The 24,410-nt window shown below is 38.0% G+C and overlaps 1 protein-coding gene across 11 annotated transcripts in view; it reads right to left on the bottom strand.

Annotated features, from left to right (window-relative positions):
- Positions 1-24,410, bottom strand: part of UBE2U (ubiquitin conjugating enzyme E2 U) — a 52,069-nt gene that overhangs the window by 24,965 nt on the left and 2,694 nt on the right. For 5 of the 11 annotated variants that reach the window (XM_077766121.1, XM_077766115.1, XM_077766116.1 and 2 more), the window contains exons 3-7: positions 23,619-23,711; positions 18,897-18,994; positions 13,424-13,544; positions 9,088-9,136; positions 337-425 (exon numbers count right to left, since the gene is read on the bottom strand). In XM_077766121.1, the coding sequence (XP_077622247.1) occupies positions 337-425; positions 9,088-9,136; positions 13,424-13,544; positions 18,897-18,994; positions 23,619-23,711 (450 nt within the window). Of the gene's footprint in view, positions 1-331; positions 426-9,087; positions 9,137-13,423; positions 13,545-18,896; positions 18,995-23,618; positions 23,712-24,410 lie in introns of those variants that run through there. The other 6 variants (XM_077766118.1, XM_077766120.1, XM_077766117.1 and 3 more) reach the window with 4 other exon arrangements.

Below are 24,410 nucleotides of genomic sequence, written 5' to 3'. Positions count from 1 at the left end.
TGTGTTTAGAATCAAAAAGGCTCCTTTTGCTATGAACGCTTCTTTTTGGAGTGAAGGGAATAAAGTAAGCCTCATGAGACTGAGAACTTCATCTTTTATCCCTCCAAATGTCTATCTTTCCTTCTGGATGTTAATGAGACTGCAGTCCAGGGCTTTATACAAAAGAGGAACTAAATTAATAGTTGTTGAATGATTCATATATAGAGGCAACAGAGAGCTTTATCACCTTCAGATTACAAATATATGTCAATTAGTCTTTGGAAGCAAGACAAGTTGAGAATAATTAAGAGATTAATATATACCAAAAGGACATGAAATAAGGCTAGATCACCTTACATGGGTTTCTATAATATCCTGTGGCTTTGGATGTGGCTATTCCAGACCATGTCCTGTAGTAATCATTAAATGAGATTGCCTTAGTTGACCTGAAAATATACATAAAAATCAGACAATGAGTATTTGCAAGTTTGCTTTTTAAAATTGTTTTATCAGATTGGACTGTTTCAGATAATGATATCTTGCCATAAGACATTAAACTGATTTGCAATTTCTAATAAATGATCACATGTTAATGTCTCCACTAACACAAATCACAAAAAGAAAATCTTGCCAAACATTTCAAAGTGTAAAATGTGCATCTGTGTTTTTATAAAAAGAAAAATATAGGTTTAAGATATCTGCCTTTCATGACTAATATTTAAAAAAAGAATTTCAAGAAAAGCATCATAGTTGCACATTTCTCTTTCTGCAATAAACAGTTTTCTTAAGTATCTATGCCAAGTTTTATTAAGATCGCCTTTATTTCCTTTTTACTATGAGGAAAAATAAAACAACAGAATTGAGATCAGTTAAATTTTCACACAAAATTTTCATAGAGGAGGAAAGCCCAACTCTTTTCTAATAACCTTGCCTGCACTTTTCCTTCCCTGTGCTAATATTACTCTATTCTAATGGTAGAGGAAAGATTGTTAGAAAATACTGAACAGGAGCTGTGAAACAGTCACTTAAATAACTACATTTCCAACTTTTTTTCGTACAAACATTTTGACTGCAGAGATCCTCAACACTCTACCAACAAAACACTACTTTGGGATATTTTCAGATGTGTGAAATCACCACTTAACTGCCTTAAGTAGATGCTGGAGCATCAGACATAAAAGACCTTATGTCTGTTTTCTTTGAAGTTCTTAGCTCTTTGGAAGAAGAAATAACTTTTCAGTTAGAACAAGTATACCAGCGTTAATTTTTCCAGGTGATTTGTAGCTACCTTTAAGTAAATACCGGACTCAATTTTGAAATGGATGGTACAATATCTAAATTCTTTAATGCATTCATTTATTTAAATGATAATTATAGACACCTAATTTTAAGAGTAACATTTTTCAAATGCGTTATTGCTCTTGCAATCACACATAAGTAGAAATCTGAAACTGGGCGAAGATAAACTAATTCTGCTGTTATGGCACCCAGAGCTGTGTGCGGTGCTTTACAGCACTAAATGACATATTAAACTAACATTAATTTTGCCAACGAAATGCTTTGGCATTTGGCAACAGAGGTAACAAAATGAAAGGCTGCATTATATCTCCTGCATGAAAAAGCTTGTGATCAATTTGCTGTCACAGATCATTTAGCAGACAACAATGACCCAAGAGGAAGGAAACTGTCAACACACTGTCTCGTGAAAAAAAAATACACCATCTTTAGACACAATCGTCTCCATTGTTTTTTTTGTCTGTTTGACGACGACCCATGACCCTCTCCCTTCCCAGTGGTGTCCTGTTCAATTTCAAACTGTTAGCCTTCAGGGGCTTTCTTTTCTTCCCCAGCATAATTAAAAATATTCCTCAAAAAGGTATGACTTTAGTATAGTTTGAGTACACAAAGCAGAATGTCTTAAATATTTGAGAAAATTTGCATTTCCAATTCTGTAAAAGAGAATAAGAGAACAGTAACTCTTTTAATAATAATTCAGATAAGCTACTACGTTTACAGAGAAGTATACAAACTACATGTGTTTATAATTTGAAAAATGAACAGCAATTTCCTGAGCATTATCATTGGCATTATGAATATGAAAAAGTAGAAGTTATAATTTTAAACTGAACATCAGAGCCTATTATCCTATCAGGAAAATAAAATATATACCCAAATTAGCAAATAAAATAGTTCTATATTTAACACGTAAAGTGTTACATCATTTAGCACAGACATTTGGAGATGACAATGACAGATAGTTCTTTGGCAGTAGCTGTAAGCTAAAAGAGTTGAAGAGGAGGTGTGACTTTGTTTTGGAGGTTTTAGGGAAGGAGTCACTTAGGATATGAACCTGGAAGAGAGGGAGGCGTTTTAGTCCAGGAGAAGAGTATTAACACTAGCTCAGATGAGAAGGAGCACGGTGTGCGCATGTGCACATACATGTAGTCCATGATGAGGGAAGAGACAATAATAAGATAACTAACTATAGTGGAGAGTTCCAATTTCAGAGCAATTGGAATTCGACAAAATAGCTGAAACTGGGCAATGCAGGGTCTTCAGATTTAGGCAGAGAATGGGTTAGAGTCGGTTCAGTAATCTGATTTATTAGGTGATAGACAGCAATCAGAAGTTCTCGAATAAGGCAAGTAAATTATAAAACGAGTGTGTGAGTAAGAGTTTTTTTTCTGGCTTTACTATGCAGGGTGGAGTATATGAGAGATTAAATGCAGGGAGACAAGTTAGGAAACAGATGCAGAAATTTAGGCAAGAAACACAGAGCTAAGAGGGGGTGGGGGCAGAGACTGTGAAAGGGAGGAGACGAACCTCTGACACGCTAAGGAAATGACCAGACTGGTTTTTTGATAGGGTGTGAAAGGTGGAGGAATCTGGGGGTCAAATATTCTTCTAAAGCCCAGATCAGTCAGTTTTGCTATTAACAGAAAGCATCTAGAGAGTCCGAAGTAATATATGGGTTTAAATTTAAACATGGGTTTTAGGTGATGACCCTTAGGAGTGTGACTGAGAAACTGAGACTGGAAATAAGAGATTTGGGTCAAATCAACATAAAGGTTGATAGATGATGCCATTAGGGAAAACAAACATAGAAAGAGTAAGTAAGTGTTTAGAAAAGAAAGATCAGGAGCCAATTCAGAGTTAAGAGGAGCCAGTGAAGGAAACAAAAAGGATCCTAAAGGGGAGGAGAGAGTCATGGTAGTGCTAGTTCATGCAACATCCCAGCCATAACCCAAGCCTACTGATTAAACCTCCTACAATCTCTGGATAGTTAGTCATGTAGCATCATGATTAAGAGTACAGGCTCTGGAATCATCTGGCCTGTAAACACTCAGGTACTGCTACTTGTTAGCTGTGTGACTCCAGGCAGATAACTATTTCACTCCTGTTTCCTCATGTATAAAATTAAGCCATTTCTCCAGCAGTTTGGTGAGCATTCAGTGAAGTCATCCATGGGAAGAGCCAGGCAGGGCGTTTAGCATCCCTTAACCCCCAGCGTCAGCTACAGTGCCTTGAGTAAGTACCTCATCGTTTCTCTTTTGCAAACTCTCAACAGTTTCCTAATTGTTTTTCTCAGTCTCTCCCTATTCCAGGGAATCGTGCCTCTGCTTAAAGACCATGTTCAGTGACCAAATTCTACAGGATGAAGTCTAAACACTTTCAAATAGAACTCGAGGTGTGTTAGCATCTGGACATTTCCAACTGTTTCTTCCACTGTTCATCTGTACATACAGAGGCCCCATCATATGAAACTCCCTGCTGAGCCTGAGTTTACCACAGTTTTCTGTATGTGTGCAAGCAGTCCTATCTAGAGACTCATTTGTCTCCTGTGCTTGTCCAACTCTTACATACCAAGGTTCCAGTCCAGTGAAAGTAGTATGTAGGTGAAGGGTGTCACAGTGGATACTGTGGTTGTCTCTCCAATAGTAACTATTCCATTCTTCCCCCTTATGTACATGCCATTCAGTCTGACAGGACTGACCTCCACCCTGACTGTAAGCCAGGTCCTGATGGCTCTAAGGCTTTCTGACAATGGTAACTATTTAGGGACAAGAATACGACCTAAAAAGATCCAATGAGACTGAAATTTATTCTCACTTTCCAGTGAATCCCGATATTTGGTAATGTCAATCCTCTTTGTTCTTCTTCAAGATTGTCTTGTTATCCTAAATCCGTTGCATTTATAGATATACTTTAAAACCATCTTGTTAATTTCTGGGGGGGGGAAAGCTGCTGAGATTTTGACTGAGGTTGAATTGAATCTATACATGAATTTGGAAAGAACTGACATTGCAATAATATTCAGTCTCTCCAAAGTCACAAACATTGTATATCTATTTCTTTAGTCTTTGAAAATGTCTCCCAGATACATTTTATGGGTTTTGGCATAGGTGTCTTATTCATCTTTTGTTACATTTTGATACTACTGTAATGGCATTTCTAATACTTCCATTTCTATGTATTGATTGCTAGTATAGAAAAATATAGTTGCTTTAAAATTTTTTTTAATGTTTATTTATTTTTCAGAGAGAGAGAGAGACTCGGAGTGTGGGCAAGGGAGGGTTAGAGAGAGAGGGAGACACGGTTTCCAAAGCAGGCTCCAAGCTGTGAGCCATCAGCACAGAGCCAGACGTGGGGCTCGAACTCACAAACTGTGAGATCATGACCTGAGCTGAAGTTGGCTGCTTAGCCAACTGAGCCACCCAGACACCCCAGTTGCTTTTTAAAATGTTCATCTTCTATCCAGGGACCTGGCTAAATTCACTTATTAATTTTCAAGCTTTGTATATTCATTTGGATTTTACTATTATATGATTCCATTATCTGTGAGCAAAGATGGTTTACTTCCTCCTTTCCAAACTTCATAACTTTTTTTCCTGGCTTCATTGCACTGGCAAGGACTTCTAGTGCAGTGCTGAATAGAAGTAGTGATAATAGACATATTTGTCTCATTAAATTCAGGAGGAAAGCACTCAACGTTCCACATTTAAGTATGAAGTTTGCTGTTAGATTTTTATAGATTCCTTTCATTGGAATAAGGAATTTCTTCTCTATTCCTAGTTTGGTGAGGATTTTTACCATGAATGGGTGATAAATCTTAGCAAATACTTTTTCCTGATTCACTGAGATCATTTTATGGTTTTTCCCTTTATTTGGTTAACTTAGTGAGTTACACTCATTTTTAAATTTTAACCCAACTGACTTTCCTGAAATGAAGCCTTCTTAGTCATGATGTATTACCACTCTTAATGTATCAGTAGATTCAATTTGCTAATATTTTGATTAGGCTTTATGCTTCTGTGTTTATGACAGATTATGGCCTATAATGTTTCTTTCTTGTAATAATCTCAGATTTTAGAATCAGACTTTGGAAGTTTGGAGCTATACCCATTTTCTCTATTCAATGAAAAAAATTGAATACTTTTCTTCAAAAACTTTTATTTTAAATTTTGAACTACAGGCATACCTCATTGTAATGTGCTTTTCAGATACTGCAATTTTTGCAAATTGAAGGTTTCTGTTCAATTTGAAGCAAATTGTCAAGCGAATCTGTGCCAGTTTTCCACCAGCTTTTGCTCATTTCCTGTCTCTTTGTCACATTTTGGTAATTCTCACAATATTTCTAACTTTCTCATTATATTAGTTACAATGATCTGTGACCAGCGATCTTTGATGTTACCACGGTAATTGTTTTGGGGTGCCATGAACCTCACCTGTGCAGTATGGCAAATGGATAAAAGTGCGTGTTCTGACCACTCCACCCACTGGCTGTTCCCCTGTCTCTCTCCCTCTCCTCCAGCCTCCCTATTCTGTGACAGAACAATATCGAAATTAGTCCAACTAATAACCCTACAATGGTCTCTAAGTGTTCAAGTGAAAGGAAGAGTAGCAGAAGCTAGACATGACTAAGCTTCGTGAGGAAGGCGTATCAAAAGCCGAGATAAGCTGGAAACTAGGCCTCTTGAACCAAACAGCTAATTTGTGAAGGCAAAGGAAAAGTTCTTGAAGGAAATTAAAAGTGCTACTCCAGTAAACACAGGAATGACAGAAAGCAAAACAGCCTTAACACTGATGTGGAGAAAATCTTCATCGTCTGGACAGAAGATCTACCCAGCCACAACATTCCCTTAAAATAAAGACTAATCCACAGCACGGCACTAACTCGCTTCATTCCACGAGGGCTGAGAGAGGTGAGGAAGCTGCAGAAGCAAGTTTGAAGCTGGCAGAGGTTGGTTCAGGGGGTGTAAGGAAAGCAGCTGCCTCTGTAACATAAAGGGGCAAGGTGAAGCGGCAAGTGCTGATGTAGAAGCTGCAGCAAGTTCTCCAGAAGCTTTAGCTCAGATAATAACATACATGATATTTCATAACCCATCCTTCACCTCCTTTTAATGCAAGTAAAAGTGTGCAGAATCATGTCCAAAAAGACACTTCCATTTTCTTGATATCTAGCAACCAATCCCCTTCTCCCTCACTCCCCCCCACCCCCGGGCTTTGTTCCTCAGGTCCTGATACACTTTGGTTGCCCCTGGCATCTGGATTCACTTTTACTTTTTATTCTGAAGGTCAAATTACTTTCCCTCGGGTCAGGCGGTGGGGAAAGAAGCTCTCTCACATCTCCATGCTACTGAAAGTCCTTCTGCTCTGGTCTGAATGTGAATTCCTATTCTCCCTTTAGAAATCACCCCAGGCATCACCTTCTCCTGGAAGCTGGTCTTTATATGCCCCTCCTCCTACTCTGGCACTCAAGCTTTAGGAAGATATTTCTTCCTCTGTGCTCCTCCAACATCCAGATCTTATCTCTATAATAGGACTTCTTATAAGTTTTAATGTAATAAAACAATTAGTAGGTATGGAATTAGTAGGAATGTTAGATTGCATTTAACAGAGGAGGTACCAGTGATAGGTGACTTGGTGAAAAAGTCTAAGCCTCTAAAGGAGGACTTTAAAAAAAAAAGCTACAGGGGAAGAAGTTTCTACTCAGTATGACTCATTTTATTTTATTTTATTTAATGTTTTTTATTTATTTCTAGGAGAGAGAGAGAGAGAGACAGCGTGAGCAGGGGAGGGTCAGAGAGAGAGGGAGTCACAGACTCTGAAACAGGCTCCAGGCTCCGAGCTGGCAGTCAGCACAGAGCCCGACGCGGGGCTCAAACCCACAAACCACGAGATCATGACCCAAGCGAAAGTCGGACGCTTAACCGACTAAGCCACCCAGGAGCCCCAGTATGACTCATTTTAAATATGATCCCATCTGACTTTAGCATTCCCCCCAACCATGATCCTGGTATTAGCCCTGTGGCCTTCCAACTACATCCTTTGGTAGAAGTTACTCCCTATATGGTATTGCAGGACTGACAGTCAGGCACACTCCCTGCACTGTCTTCTCTTCAGAGGAGAGCTTCCAATCCTGGATTATAAATCACCCGAGATCAAAGCTTATGTATTATTCAGATGTGTGTCCTCAGTATGGGAGCACAGTGTCTACCACAGAGCAAATGCTCAGTGAATGTATTTTAAATAGTCAGAAGCTGTTCTTCTAGAAGCTGCCCTATATCTTGTTAAGTGGCATCCTACAGCCCATGTGCAAACTTCCCACATGATAAGCACAAGCCTGAACCATTTTTAATTAATGAACATCAACTGGATTCCCCTGACTATATTCTACTCAATTGTCTAGACTTTGTCTATGTTTTGCTTTATCTTTGGGAAACAGGATCTTAACTGTCTGGCTGGACCTCTGGAATTCATTTCTATAATCAGGTTAATTCTTTTAGCTCATGAAGTTGTGTAAAGTCCTAGCATATGGTGCTAGACAGACAATGCGAAGAGCAGCATCTCTTTTGGAAGGACCTCTGTGAGACCTCAGTGTAAAACTCTACATAAAAACTAGAAACTAGGAGCACCTGGGTAGCTCAGTTGGTTAAGCGTCTGACTTCCACTCAGGTCATGATCTCACAGTTTGTGAGTTTGAGCCCTGCATGGGGCTCTGTGCTGACTGCCAGCTCGGAGCCTGGAGCCTGCTTCAGATTCTGTGCCTCCCTCACTCTCTGTCCCTCCCATGCTCATGCTCTGTTTCTCTCTCTCTCTTAAAAATAAATAAATAAACATGTTATCTCCTAAAGGATACAATCACATCATCCCTCTCAACATTTTCCTCTGGAACCTTATATTTTCCTAAATTGCTTGGCTTTTTGTGATCTGTAAATGGTTTGTGCTCATTATATTGATAACATGTTTTTTATCAACAATAAAAAATGAAAAAGGAATAGGCAAATTCATATAATTACATTCAATCTTAATTCAATAATCTACAAAGAATTCAATCACTTTTCCACATTCTTCCCAAAAGCAACATTAAAAAAAAAAAGCATTGTAAGAGGAAAAGAGATCTACTTCCTTTTCTAAGTTAAAAAGTGAAAATTTGGAACACCTGGTTGGCTCAGCTGGTTAAGCATCTGACTCTTGACTTCAGCTTAGGACATGATCTCATGGATTGTGAGATGGAGTCCTGTGTCTGACAGCACAGAGCCTGCTTGGGATTCTATCCCTCCCTCTCTCTCTGCCCCTCCCCTGCTTGTATTCTCTCTCTCTCAAAAATAAACAAACTTTAAGAAAATAAATAAATAAAAGCAAACATTTAATTATGATAAAAAATATAAACAGTTTAAATCAATAGTCCTTTTAGTAAATAAATTGAGGGACACCTGGCTGGCTCAGTTGGCAGAGCATGCAATTCTTGATCTCTAGGTCATGAGTTTGAGCCCCATAATGGGGGTAGAGATGAAAGAAAGAGAGAGGAAGGAAGGAAGGAAGGAAGGAAGGAAGGAAGGAAAGAAGGAACTGACATAGAATATATAAAGAAAAACTTACCTGGGGCACATGTGTGGCTCAGTTGGGAGAGCATCCAACTCTTGATTTAGGCTCAGGTCATGATCCCAGCGTCATGTGTTCAAGCCCCACATTAGGCTTTGCACTGATAGCCTGGTTGGGATTCTCTCTCTCCCTCTCTCTCTGCCCCTTCCCTGCTCACACATGAGTGTGCACTCTCTCTCTCTCTCAAAATAAATAAATACACGTTTTTAAAGAAAAACTTACCTGATAAATTTATCTGGATCTTTAAGTGACTCACGGCTGTCATCTCTCACTGTAAAGAAAAATATGAAAGGGTTCTGGTTGACTTGGAAGAAGGAATAAATGGTTTTATGTACACTCTTTCCAAACCCTTTAAAATAGTGATAAAAGAATGAAACTTAAGTATAAAACCTCAAGGAGAGCAAAAGAAAAAACAGTAAGAAAATCATCAAGACGAAAGGAGTCAAGTGGTAACCGTCTTAGTCAAAAATTTGAAATCGCATGACATGATGAGGGGACACCAATAAAAAGCATGTGAATTTACACTTCAGAACCTGAGAAAAAAATTTAGTAATTGGAGATGCCAGATGCCTCTGTCTCTGTAATTTGTTGTACAAACCAGAGCACAGAGTGAAAGGGGGTGCTAGAAATAATTATACCAGGACTGTCCCAGGCAGCCTGGGGTACATGAGCAGCCTTGTTATCAGTAAGAGAGACAGCGTCCAGGCCCAAATGAGGATGGCAGGATTTGGGAAGGTCACTGGGACCTCCGTCATCTGGGTTTGAGCTCAGAGCTTAGCGTCAATACGCTAAGGCGGAGACCTGAGACCTAGCTGTTCAGGCTAGACAAACATCACGTTATGGAAAGTTTGGGGAATGAGAGGCATTTGCATGTCTGCATACCAAATACCAGGCTTAGGCTTGGGCTAACAAAATTGATTCCAGACCACTGATTATGAGGGAGAAGTCCCCCATATATTCAAGGTATGTTCCGGCACAAGGCAGGGCCAAGCCTGCGGATTCTGGACAATAGTGGCTACAACCTTGTAGGCCTGGGGAAGGTAGAACTGATTGTAGCTACTTCAGTGTTTTCGAACAACAGAGAGGAAATTGCCCTTTTCTATCTGAAAATCCTCCAAATATTTGAAAACAGCTTTTACAGCTGCCTTTTATCATTTCTTCCATTAGCTAAATGTACACAGTTTCTTCAGCTCAGGGAACATGATGCTCCAGATTGAGCACGCAGGTAACCTGAGATGAGGGCCCAGCACACCAGAGTAGTGTAGGGTTTTCATACAACACGTACCTAGTGGAAGGGTACTTTCTGTTTAGTGGTTCACCTTAAGTTTGTGATTAGATAACTCCCAAGAAGTTCTGCTACCAAGCCAGCTCTCTCATTCTTTATTGGGAAATTTTATTGCTTTGATCCCAAATGAATAACTTTATGCTCATCCCATTAAATTCGGAGGCATGGGGAAGGGGAAGGTGTGGGTGAAGCTCTGACTCTGCAGCTTGCTCTCTGTGGCCTTAGGCCACCCACTTCATCAGCGACCCTCGGCTTCCTCCCTGCGGAAGAGGCTGAGTGTCAGATGAATAAGTGCATGTGAAAGCATTTTGTAAATGATGAAGTAAAATCAGGATCTAAGTTTACTTGCATTTTTTTTCATTCATTCTTTCTACAAGTTTTTATTCAATACCTACAACCAGACACTACACTGGGTACTGAGGGTGGAGTTCTAGCCTCTAATCCACGCCTCCAGAGAGGATACAATTCACTGCCTCCTGAGTTTCTCTTTTATACAATTATCTGTTCCAATTTTGTGTTACCTAAAACTATGGTAATTCCTTTTATGCTATTTCTAGAGCTCTTTATTACTGTTTATCTTTTAAACAATATGAAAGATGACTCTTGCAGCATTCTGGTGAGACATTTTTTTCAAGTTGTTACAAGTAGGGGCACCTGGGTGGCTTAGTCGGTTGAGCATCTGACTTCAGGTCAGGTCATGATCTGATGGCTCATGAGTATGAGCCCTGTCTTAGGCTCTGTCTCTCTCTATCTCTCTCAGAAATAAATAAACATTTAAAAATGTTTTTAAGGGGCGCCTGGGTGGCTCAGTCAGAGTCCAACTTCGGCTCAGGTCATGATCTCACGGTTCGTGGGTTCGAGCCCCGCATTGGGTTCTGTGCTGACAGCTAGCTCAGAGCCTGGAGCCTGTTTCGGATTCTGTGTCTCCCTCTCTCTCTGCTCCTCCCCCACTTGTGCTCTGTCTCTCTCTGTCTCAAAAAAATAAAAATAAAAATAAAAATGTTTTTAAAAGTGTTACAAGTAATTTATTCTCACTGGATGCAGTTTTGCACAGAAATCCACATAGTTCAAAACCCTCTAATTTAGAGTGAATGAGTTTTCTGCTACTTCTCCCCCGCCTCCCTCCCCCTTAGCAGCTGTCTCTGCTGTATCACAGACGCTCTTTCCCTCTGAAGCTGCAGGAGGTCCGTGTCTTTATGGTACCGCAGGCCCCACTCCTAGTCTGGCTGGGATGGCAGGCGAGCTGATAACCTTTTACTGTCTTGGATTTCCACATATTTCACCAACATAACTAAAGACTACGGTGAAAACCTGCCCAAGTTGTATTCACTCTGTCACTCCTGTGCAGGGGGATCGGGGGACTGGGGCAGCTTTCTGTCTGACGTGACGGCATGGCTGGAGACCCGAAGGGAGTGCAGGATGGCAGCTACCAGGCGGGAGGACAAAAGAAGGGACTCTTCAGTTCTTTTTCTCAGCCTTCCTTTTTGCAGGGCAAACCTAAAATCTATTGCACAGAATCATTTGCTATAGAAAATCCTTTAAAACCAGTTTTTAAATTTCCACTTACGAGACTGTGGACATAGCTTTGTTATAGAACTTTTTTCTATAATGATAGTACTGTAGGGCTCGCTGCGGGTTAAGTGATATAAACTGTTCATTCATTCATCCCACAGACAGTAGCCGAGTATGGAGGATACAGTTATGGATGCTGCCGCAGCCCAGTAGGTCAGCAATGCGGTCAGAGGGAAGCAGGAGCGCTCCTCTGTGTATAAACCAGTTTCCAAACTGTCACGTATTGGTTGAGGGACTCCACGACTATCACAATGTGTTTGAAGATACTGAAAAAGATGCCTTTCAACGCCGCGTGATTTGCACCAGACCCAGAAGCCCTATGGAGGAGCACATGAACTCAGTCACCATTGCACAGACCTAGCTAATGAACTGGCAGGCCCTAGAAGGGGAGCGGAAAAAGAAAGAGTGGACATCTGAACCAAAAATTACATGAGAGCTCAGTCTGGCAGAGCGAGTCTGAACAGCAATTGGGGAAGGAATGCCAGCTATGACACTTGGTTGCTGTGGGCTGCTGGCAGGGGGAGGGGCAGGACATAGAGGAAAGAACTGTCCCTAGAGGCCCAACCCTCATTTGTGGCAAATCCCTCTGGTCCTAAGAAGCCAATAGCATTACTCTGCTGACTGCACAGAGAACACGGGAGCAGTGGAGATGAAGGAGTAAGTCATGATGAGGTCACTGGCAGGATGAGAGCGAGCAAAACAAAGGTATATACATAGGTATATACAAAGGTGTGTATATATATATAAATATACATACATATATATATACATACATATATACACACATACATATACACATACATATATACATACATATATATACACATACATATATATACATACATATATACACATACATATACATACATATATACATACATATATACATACATACATATACACATACATATACACATACATATATACATACATACATATACACATACATATATACATACATATATACACATACATATATATACATACATATATACACACATATATACATATATATACACATACATATATATACATACATATATACACACATACATATATACATACATATATACATACATATATATACACATACATATATATACATACATATATACACATACATATATATACATACATATATGTATACATATATATATATACATACATATATATATACCTTTTAAACACCACTGGTCAATAGAGCAGAAAGATTCAAGAGCCTCAGGTGTCATTTCCACATGGACTCTTAGAAGGAACACATTGGGGAAGAACTCTTCAGAACAAAGAGCTGAACATATTGCTTACTAATCAAGAAGAAAGGAGTTCCAGATCAGTAAGATCTGGGGTATTGCAGATGAAATCCGGGAAATATCCATTATAGATCAAAGGGTTAAAATCAGATGTCATGTCTCTGTGACGGGTAAATAAGTTTCAGTCGGTACCATCCATCCGTATGACCATAACATTTAAAAGTCCTAAGCTTATGATCTCTGATAATCTTTAAAAAACAACTTTTGATTGCCTTTTTGATGACTGACTAGCTTGACAAAGCGGTGCAGTAGGAGAGATCTTAATATGATTTCATTACTGAATATGGATACAGAAAATATTCCCTTGTGTAACAGTTATTTGCTAGGTCATTTGTTTACTATAAATGCATAATTAATAATTGGCAAAAAACAATAAGTAGGCACTTCTTACATTGTGATGGTTGGCTGAAAAGTCTTAGAACTATTTGTTTGTACAGAGATTCATCTTTAATCAACATTTGGGCTGCTTCCAAATTCACTGGATTTTCTAGCACTGGATTAGAAAGCATAACCTACAGGAAAAAAATAGAGAAAATTTAGTTTTTAAAGTAAACTTTTTTGTCAGAGCAAAAAGATAAGCTGACACATACAAGAATAATAGTATTTATTAGATGTCTACTATGCCTCCATCTGGAGACAGATATGAAGACAAATGAGACGTTGTCCCTACTCTTCAGAAATTCTTGATCTACTTTAGTTTTATATTGCACATTCATGAGCCAAACAAAGCAAGTTATCAGTTCCTTCCTATGACCTATTTCTTTCTACCCCATGAATTTAAGTTCAATTTATGTATAAAGGAAACTAAACATTAGGAAACACTGAGACATTTCCATTAAAAAATCAAAGTTTACGTTTTATTTTTTTAATGTTTATTTGTTTTGAGAGATACAGATAGAGAGAGAGCATGCGCACAGGGAAGGAGCAGAGAGAGAGGGAGATAGAGAATCCCAAGCAGGCTCCAGGCTGCCAGTGCAGAGTCCCATGTGGGATTCCATCTCATGAACTGCAAGGTCATGACCTGAGCCAAAATCCAGAGTCGAATGCTTAACCAACTGAGCCACCCAGGCACCGCAAAAGTTTACATTTTAACATAGACCATATTTAGATATGGATAAACAAGCATATGTATTAAGGCTGTGTATACTTCATTATTCCTCCAGATCACTGAATGATTAATTTGGTATCTGTGGTTTTCAACTGCTGCTGTAGCAAATTAGCACAAATTTAGCAGCTTAAACAATATGAATTTATTATCTCATATTTCTATAGGTGGGAAGTCTGGGGTGGTTAGGCTGGTTTCTCTTTTCCAGATTTAACAAGAGTAAAATCAAAGCGTCGACTGGCTGGGCTCTTATGAGAGGTTCTGAAAGAATCTGTTTCTAAGCACATTTAGGGTGTTTGTTAGCTGAATTCAGACCCTTGCATGTAGGACTGAAGTCCCTGTTTCTTTGCTGGCTGTTAGCTGGGGGCCATCCTTAGCTCCAAGAGGTCTCTTGCAGGTTACGTTTGGACCCCTACATCTCAGAAATTGAGGTATAAAGAGCCTTTCTTATTCTTGGAATTGCTCCGATGCCCCCTCCTGCCACAACCATTTTCCTCCTTCCACTGTATGTCTCTGAGTGACTGTTCTGTCTTCCTCTTCTGTTGGTTAAGAGGCCATATAATTACCTGGGGTCCCCCTGTAAAATTCGGGGTTACCTTCCTATTTTAAGGTCAGTTGATTAGTAACCGTAATTCCATCTGCAAAGTCCCTTTACTGAATAACCAGATGATGGGAGTCTTAGAAGGATATCTTTAAAATCCTGCCTGCTATTGTATATGTGCATCTGGAGAAAATAGGGTGACCAGTAGTAACCAAACCTTAATAGTTCTGCTAGATCATGATCTGCTTATTTAGCACCTCAAATTTTTATCATTCAACCAAACTGCAAATATTTATTCAATAATTCAGTATTTTGATGATTACAACATTCAAATTAGATAATAAAATGCAGCCAAAATAATAGCTACCAGAATACCTACGTGTAGACGCAGGTGGATAACTGTGGCTTATGTGTCAGGGAAACGATGGCAGTCGTGACCAAGAAAGCAATAATCTGACATCTGATATTTCATAAGCAAGAAGATTTGCTGCTGTTATAGGAGTTTTTCTGTTTGGAAAACACATCTGAGCTATATTTCCAAGAATATTGTAAGTTGTTTGAATAAGGATTCAGTGTGGGCTGCACTATACCTTTCAAAGTGGGTAGGAACCAGATGAAACTTATCTTCAAGAACAAGCTTTTGGTCTTTGGCTGGAGAGATAATCTTACTCAGAGGCAGGTCCGGCAAAGTTTATTCAATCGTCTTCACGTTGACACTGTGCCCAAGACCTTTTCGTATAATGTGTACACTAACTACTACACGTACTTAATGATTTTTAAGAACTGGAATATATTCAAACGTATAAATCAGACAGCCTGCTAAAATAGCAAAAAAATAAAGGTCCAACGTTTAAATTAGCCATGTGATAGCATGAAAGAACATCAAGCAGATTTCCAGAGGATAAGTACAAAAAGAACTGAAGCATCAGTAAGCAACTGTAACTGTAGCTACAATTTACAATTTTCAATTAGTTAAATTAAATGAATTTGGAATTCTTTTATGGATAGGTATTGGTATTTACCTTAGCACTATATATTGAAGCATAAGTGTTCTTACAATCTTTTATAAGATTACAAAAATTTTAGGAGGAGATGATCAGTATAGTTGGACCTTAAAATCTTTTAAACAGGTTTCAAATGCTACTCCCTTGAAAAACAATGTGATAATTATACATATGTCTCATCTGTTATTTAAAGGGAAGTATTCAGAAATGATGGTCTATCTGTGTACTGTCCATTACAGTAGGCACTGGCCATATAAATGAGAAATCTAGTTCTCCTCAGTTACAGTAGCCACATTTCAAGTTCTCGGTAGCCATGTGACTAGTGCTCACCATATTGGACATTTCCATCAGTGCACAAAGTTTTACTGGGTACTGCCGATCCTGAAGGGACTATTAAATAGTAATTAAAATATTAACTACAGCAATACAAAAATGACTTGAGATGAAATGTTAATTGAAAAATAAGCAGGTCAAGTAATTTCTAGATATAAACCATAATTGAAACAACGTAATAATTCAGGTTCACTCTTTCACTGGTGTTACTTAGTACCTACTGGCAGCATTGTGCTGGGTAGGTACTGGGGAGCCACAGATGAATTGTACCTGTTCTGACCTCGACGAGCTTGTAGTTCAACAGGAGAAGACAGATAAGAAACTAGGATGTGCTTTACAGTATTACAGTGCTCTGAGAGAAATCTGTTTAGAGTACGACTCACTGGGTGGGGGACAAAAGAAATTCCTCAAACACCAAAGCCATCAATTCTACCTCTGAAAGAAGTCAGGAAAGGCATCCCAGTGGAGGACTCATTTGCCCCGACTCTTCCGATGGGAGCATCTGCTTGCCAGACAGACTGAGCAAGAGGGAAGGAGAAAACGGGTTGTCAGGTGGAAACCAGACTGGGCACTTCTCGAGGTCCAAGACTTGCTTGAGTTTGTAACTTTAGAATTGAGAGCTCTATAAACGCTTTTTAACCTGAACTGCACCAAGCACTGTGAGTGAAGCAAAGCATGAAGACATAATACGAGTGGGGCTTCATGGTGTGTTAGGGAGAGTATGAAGCCCAGGCGTGAGGACAAGTGAACCGTTTGTCAGGCAACAGAACTGAGCTTGACCCTGTAGTTAATGTGGAACTGAAAGATTTTAAGCAAAATCATAGGAGAAAACATTACAGGGGAATGTTAATAACAGCAGGGTTAGGGGTTTTCTTTATGACTATCAGTGATTTTCTTTTCCTTTTACTCTCTTACAGATCTTCTGGAATGTGAGCATGTTTGTTTTATAAATCTCTCTGAAAACTAAAAAAACAAACAACTGTGCCATCTACTGGCTTTCCATGATATATTTGGCAGTGCTTTGCTGTCACTTCGCATTACTGGTTAAAGGTAAGAACAATCATAATATTAACCAGTTGTTATTGGGTTTTTTCCTTGGGCCATTCATGATTCTAAGTACATGTGCTAATTTATTTAATCCTCACGAGTTATACAAGGGAGTTACGAACAGCCCCATTTTACTGATGGAGAAATCCAGGTATTTAGAAGTGAAGAAATTTGTCCAATGGTACAAAGGTGTGATGTGAAGTGACAGAACTAAGCACTCTAAATGCAGAGCCCCAAATCTTCCTTTTATTAAATTATTCTGCAATTCAAATTGTCTATCATTTCATTCTAGATATCCCTCATTCTTTATATCTTGGGAACATTCAGTTGTACTACTCTTAAGGCAGATCCTAATTTGGGTGAAAGAGATAGGAATATGACTCACTTTGAAGGAATCCAGAAGATCCATCCCACATATTTGCATATCACACTCACTCACTTCTTTCTAGTGTTTGCTCAAATCTCTCTTCCCAAACATGGCAGGGCACAGGTAGGTGCTCAGTACATATTTGTAGAATGAATGAATGAATAAATTTGAGCATTAATCTTTAAAAAAGATTGCTTTCCTCAGTACATGAAGATGACTAGACAATTTTTTTTTCAAAAATAAGAAATAGGACTTCTAACTCTACATGATTGAGAGAATTCAAGTAAGCCAGAATACTTTATTCTCTAAGTATTCCAGGTAATCAACATTTAATAGTATATCTTCAGATATTATTAAAGGTGTAAGTAGGTCCATGGAAAAGACATTGCTGGGCTGAAATTGTAGGCGATCAGAGCAAGTGCTACCGAAATAATTTATTTTATCACCAGATGAGAAAGGAGACTCATTAAGGGCCAGAAATAACACAACACTAAGGCATGCTTCTTAGGACCATGCATCCAAGGGGCAAGGGGGAATTCCAGAAACAGGCAACAGTCTGAGGGGAGGAAAAAAAATCTCTGATTTAATTATTTCCTGGGCTTGATATGAAAGCTTATAAAAGAGCGAGCAGCTAGCACTGTCAGAGCTGTGCTAGCTGATAAAGCTGAACATTTTAAGTTGCAGCTATTTGATTCACCTCTCTGAGCAAGGCAAGATTCATGAATGAAGAAAGATCATATCCAATGTTACAAAGTGAAGTTAGAAGTCAAAAGAAAACTTAAGACTATATTTCTAGAATTGAAACCATCCAGTTCTTTTTAAAATAAAATATGTATTCTCTCAGTGTAAAGGGTACTATCAATTCACTTTAAAATAATAATCTTTAGGGGCGCCTGGGTGGCTTAGTTGGTTAAGCGTCCGACTTTCGCTTAGGTCATGATCTCGTGGTTCGTGGGTTCGAGCCCCACGTCGGGCTCTGTGTTGACTACCAGCTCAGAGCCTGGAGCCTGTTTCAGTCTGTGACTCCCTCTCTCTCTGACCCTCCTCTGCTCACTCTTTCTCTCTCCTAGAAATAATAAATTTAAAAAAATAAAAAAAATAATCTTTATAAGTTCCATTTTATAGCCTTGGTATAAAAATGTTATTGATTTACATAAGATTACTCAAATCCTTCAAATGTTTAAATATGCATTGTACATCTTATTCCTTATATTTTGAATAACTGGGAGAGTTGAAAGTATTAAAGAGAACATTAGGAGGGTTTGGGTGGCTCAGCCGTTTAAGCATTTGACTCTTGATTTTGAGGTCATGATCTCACAGTCATGAGATTGAGTCCCATGTTGGGCTCTGAGCTGACAGTGTGAAGCCTGTTTGGGATCCTCTCTCTCTCTCTGCCTCTCCTCACTTCTCAAAATAAATAAACTTATAAACAAAATTAAAGAGAGCACTGTATTACTCTGTTCTTACCTGGAGGGTAAGTAAGATGCTGCTCAATGTATAGCTTGTATTCCACTTAGCAGGGTCGTCCAAAAAATCTATACAGGCTCGACCAGTATTTTGGTCTACTGTATTGAAATAATACGTTAATATTGACACATATAATAAAATTATTATTTACAACTTATGAACATCAAAATATCATAGGCAAAATTAGAAAGCAGATGAGAAAGTAGAAAAGTATTTTCAGTGAATGTGACTGGCAGTTTACATAGTGTAGCTGTTAAAAGTATGGGCTTTGGTGTCAGACACACATTGATCTGAATGTTGACTCCCCCACTTTACCTCCCTAGGTCTCACTTTTCTAGTGTGTGAAAGAGGGATATGATGAAAGAACGTATCTTCACTGAAAAGAATTAAAGAATCAAGTAGCAAATGACATGGTAGTAAATCCTCCCAAATGACATGGTAGCAAATCCTCCCAAAATGATTGATATTACTATTAATAAGTTTGATTAATATATAAAAACTTTTGTAAATGAATAAGAGAAACATGCCTACCCTAATAGAAAAATCTTGAGAGAAAAAACGAAGAGGTGAAAAGAAAATTTTGAAAAGGTGAAAAGAGAGATGCTGGACTTGACACTGTATTGTGAAACTACAATAATTATAACCGCAGAGTAGGATGTGAGATTCAACAATGTGATAAGAGCCTTTAGAAACAAATCCTACTATGTATTACAATTGTTGTATGTTAAAGTGTAATTATGAGTCAGTAGCAAAAGAAAAGATTATCGATGGCATTAACAAGCGTTGTACAAACTACTCATTGTCCTCTGGTATTCACTCTTCCTTTCTTCCATTTCTTCTGTGATAAGAAGCTCTATGCCTGCCCACATCTTCATCCCTTTGTGTGGCTTTAGATAAATACATGGTTGCCCACGTTTTCCCCAGCCTTTCCTGCAGCGAGAGGCGGCCATGTAACTGAGTTGTACTTGCGGGATACCAGCAGAAGGAAAGTGTGCAACTTCTACATCATACTTCCTGAAGGAAGCTGTTTTGCCCTCTGTGTTTCGCCCTTCCCACTGGCTGGCAATGGTCACAGGGTAAATGCCTTACGTCCAGAAATGATACCGCCTGTTGAGGACAGCAAAACCTCCCTCCCAGCTTTGTTCTGTTATATAAGGATTGGAAAGATATATAGGAGGTTGGCACATCCCCTGACACAGTTCATTAACTAAATCAATACATTATTTTATTAAAAATTTTTTTAATGTTTTTTTTTTTGTTTTTGGGGAGGGAGGGAGGAGCAGAGAGAGAGGGAGACACAGAATCCAAAGCAGGATCCAGGCTCCAAGATGTCAGCACAGAGACCAGCGTGGGGCTCAGACCCGTGAACCACAGCTTATGACCTGAGCCAAAGTCGAATGCTTAACCACTGAGCCTCTCAGGCACCCCAGTTAATTAAATCAGTATTTTAAAGAAAGAATAGAGTTAAATATGAAAAATAAGACTATAGAACAACTAAAAGAATATTAAAATATGATCTGATTGTGTTTGGGGAAAGGATAATCGAAGTTTAAAGATAATTACAAAAATTTCAAAGGACAAGACTGATAGATATGATTACATACAATTTTTTAAATCCCGGGTATAAAAGAACCAGCATAAGCAAAATTTAAAAACTAGTAACAAAGGGAAATACTTGCAACATCTAAGACAATGTGATAACATTGTTAAGTCTGACAATTTGCAAAATAAGAAATACAATAAATGGACATGAAAACATGCTTAAGTCACAAATATTCAAAGAAGTGCTTATTAAAATAACAGTGAGATTCTTATAAAATAGGCAAAAAAAAAAAAAAAAAAAGCTCTGAAGTTTCAGTGCCCAGATTTGGAGAGTGCTAAAATGAGAACTTTACACAGTTACTGGTAGTAGTGTAAATAACATCTCGAAAGGCAACTTGGCTTTATGTATCTAAAGACTTAGAACTATATAGAGCCATCTTTTGGAGTTTGGGGGCTAATAAATAATACTCCACGCCTCCCAAGCTCATATATAATGAAACAGACCTAAGTGTTGAAAGACAGAAGTAAAAATCACCAACTTTACTGTAGGTAAGACTGTGCATGATCAACGGCTTTAATCGACCTCCACAAAAAGCCCCCCTGATTTTAACTTAACATGAAAATTGAAGGCCTGCCTGGAGAAAGTGAGATGGCAGCCATTCTAAGGGAAGGCTGGCTGGAAAGAAAATGTTGAGAAAGTGATGAGCCACACATGTTCAATTTTTCCTCCTAGTTCCCCAACAGATACGTCACTCAAGGAGTGAGGGAGGGACAGACAGCAATCACAAGTTTTCTATACTTTCCCTCCTAGAAGCAGAACGTCTTTGTACCTTGGGGGAAGGTGTGATGACTATGGGTTAAGACCAACCTCCCACTATACTTAACCAGTAACTTCATTCGTGTTTATTTTAAGCAAATAATAGAAAATATATGCAATAAATTTTGTACCATAAATTTAATTTTATCCCTTAAAAATAGGGATTTTTTGGGGTGCCTGGGTAGCTTAGTTGGTTAAGTGCACGATTTCAGCCCAGGTCATGATCTCATGGTTCCTGAGTTTGAGCCCCACGTCGGGCTTTGTGCTGACAGCTAGCTCAGAGCCTGGAGCCTGTTTCGGATTCTGTGCCTCCCTCTCTCTCTGGCCCTCCCCTGCTCATGCTCTGTTTCTCTCTGTCTCAATAATGAATTTTTAAAAAACATAAAAAATAGGGATTTTTTTGATTACAAAGTAATAATGTACTTGGAAAAATTATATAAAAGTTTTCATAAAGTATGGAAACTCTCTTGCCTACTAATGCCACTCATTAGAGCTATTACTAGTTGGTCTATACAAATATACGCACACATGTGTACGTGTGACTGTGTATACAGTTTTTGTTTTTTTAATTAAATGGAATTATATCTTACATATAGAATATATTACATATATATTTTTTATATATGTTTTTTATATTATATAAATATATATATATTTTATATTACATATGTATTACATATATATTTATATATATAAAAAGGATATTACATATCCTTTTGTATTTATTGTTTTTTGAAGTGTTTTTTTTTCATTTAACAGCGAATCATCAACATATTTCTGGACTTATTTATTTATATTTTTATTTATTTGAAGAGCTTGTGTGGGTGAGAGCAGGAGAGGGGCAGAGAGAGACAGAATTCCAGGTAGGCTCTGCACCATCAGCACAGAGCGTGATGCGGGGCTTGATCTCACAAACTGCAAGATCATGACTTGAGCCAAAGTCAAGAGTCGGATGCTTAACCGACTGACCCACCCAGGTGACCCTGGACATATTTATTAAAAAATATTTGAACACCAGATATATGCCAATAAGTTAATATTCTTGGAATATAGCAATGACCAAAAAGTCTTGCTTTTATATATCTTCCTTGTTATATATATAGGTGTAAGATATTTTATTTAAAAGTTCCAATATTAATGGACACTGGGGTTTATTTCCCTTTTTACTATTCCCAACATTGTTACTGGGAACAAATATCTTTAAATACTAAACATACTCTTCCACACATGTGCTAGTATTTCTATGGAATGATTTATAAATCCAGTATTACACAAATTTAGAGCTGTTTGTACTTTATTGCTGATTAGAAACTGTCAAATTACTTCCCACATAGGTCACACGAAGGTCATCATTATGTCAGAGAGCCCATGTTTGCCCACCCCTATTAAAATTATGTAGATTTTTAACGTTTTTTAAAAATAAGCAATGAATCATAATTTTTTATTTTAATATGCATTTATTTTCTTACTAGTGTGGCTGAACATCCTTTTGTATTTATTTTTGTTATGTTTCTTCTATCAAAGGTTTGTTTATAACCATTGCCCATTTTCTGTTGCTTTAATTTTTCTTATTGATTCTTAAGTGTTCTTTATATGTTGTAGATGTTCTGTTCTCATTGCAAATATTTTCCCTTGGTTTGCAAAAGTCATGTGTTTTGTCTCTGTTTATAATATTGTTGGACATAGAGAAGTTTCAAAAAATTCATATAGTTTAATGTGCCATGATTTTTTCATGGATTCTAGGTTTTATCATATTTAAAAAGACCTTCCTCATCAAGCTGATAAAAATTCTATCAGATTTTCTTCTTTTTACTATATTTTCTTCTTTTTAGATTTTTTGGTGCACCAGGAATTCACTTTGTATATAACCTGAAAAACAATCTAACTCATTTCTTTCTAAAATGTTAATTTGTCAGTGCATCATTTATGATAAAAAAAAAAATTAGATCAATGAGACTATTGAACAATACGAGAATAGTTAAGCTTATCATATGGTCATCAAAAATGACCTCTTGAAGAATGTTTAATAGTATATGTGCTGCCGAAGCGAGCACTTGAAGAATGTTTAATAATGAAGGAATAAACATGTCATTTTTCAAACTTCACATATGATACTTCAACTATGTAGAAGAAGTATATACATAGTAAAAAGAAAATAAATTTGTTTAAGAGTTGAGAGTAATAGTTCTCTGAGTTAGGATTCAAGTTGATAATTTTTTCCTGCCTTTTAATATTTTACCCAGTAAGCATGCTTACTAATAGAACCATAACAGAGTTGTTAAAAAGAGACATTCTTAAACACTTATGAGGAACAAGGATAATATGGACAGAAACACAGTAAAGAAATCTCATTTGGTCCTTACCATTTGGATGAAAAGGAATTGTTAAGAATTTCACAACTGGAGGGGCAAAATTGTACTCCGATGTAAAATTTATTATCAGTTGGAAGTATAATTCTACGATAAAGAAACAAACATTTTTACAAAAGTGTCACGTTGCACTGATTAACTGAAACCTGAAGTTTCTCTACGGGTGAGACTCCTCAAGGTCCCTGGATTTTTATTTATAGTAAATTGGATCATAGGGTAGAGAGACTCCTCGACACAGTATAATAGACTCCTCACAATCTAATCCCACTGTGTTTTCAGCCCTTCCCTCCGCCAACTCCATCCCCTGACACCTGCCTCCTGCACCAAATTGCTCATATTTACTGAACTCACTGTTCCAGAACCATCTCTTGTCAATAAGCTTTTGCCATACTGTTTACTCAGGCTGAATTTCCTTCCCCTCCTTTTAAACCTGACAAACTTTTACTCGTTCTTGGGATTCAACTCAACTGTCACTTCCCTGATAAGCCACTCCTGATTTTCCAAGGTGAAATTAACTAAGCACTGCCTCCTCAGCATTCCATCCAAAATCCATTAATATCACATATTATATTTTATTATAATTATTCACTTATGTTTTCTCCCCCGCTTCACTCAACAAATCAGTCTTGCTAATCCACAAAGAAAGAGTGCATGGTCATTAAAATTTATAGTGGTCCAGTCTTCTGAAAAATTTGATTTATGAACATTTAGGGGAAAATTGTACAGGAAAGAAATGAGAGATAATTGTGGGATTTTTATGCAAGTAGGAACTTTGATAGTTATTCT

Source organism: Crocuta crocuta, unplaced genomic scaffold, assembly GCF_008692635.1.
Source record: "Crocuta crocuta isolate KB4526 unplaced genomic scaffold, BGI_CrCroc_1.0 scaffold155, whole genome shotgun sequence".
Classification (NCBI taxonomy): Eukaryota; Metazoa; Chordata; class Mammalia; order Carnivora; family Hyaenidae; genus Crocuta; species Crocuta crocuta.
Note: the sequence above shows the minus strand (reverse complement) of the source record. Positions and strands in the feature narration are given on the sequence as shown.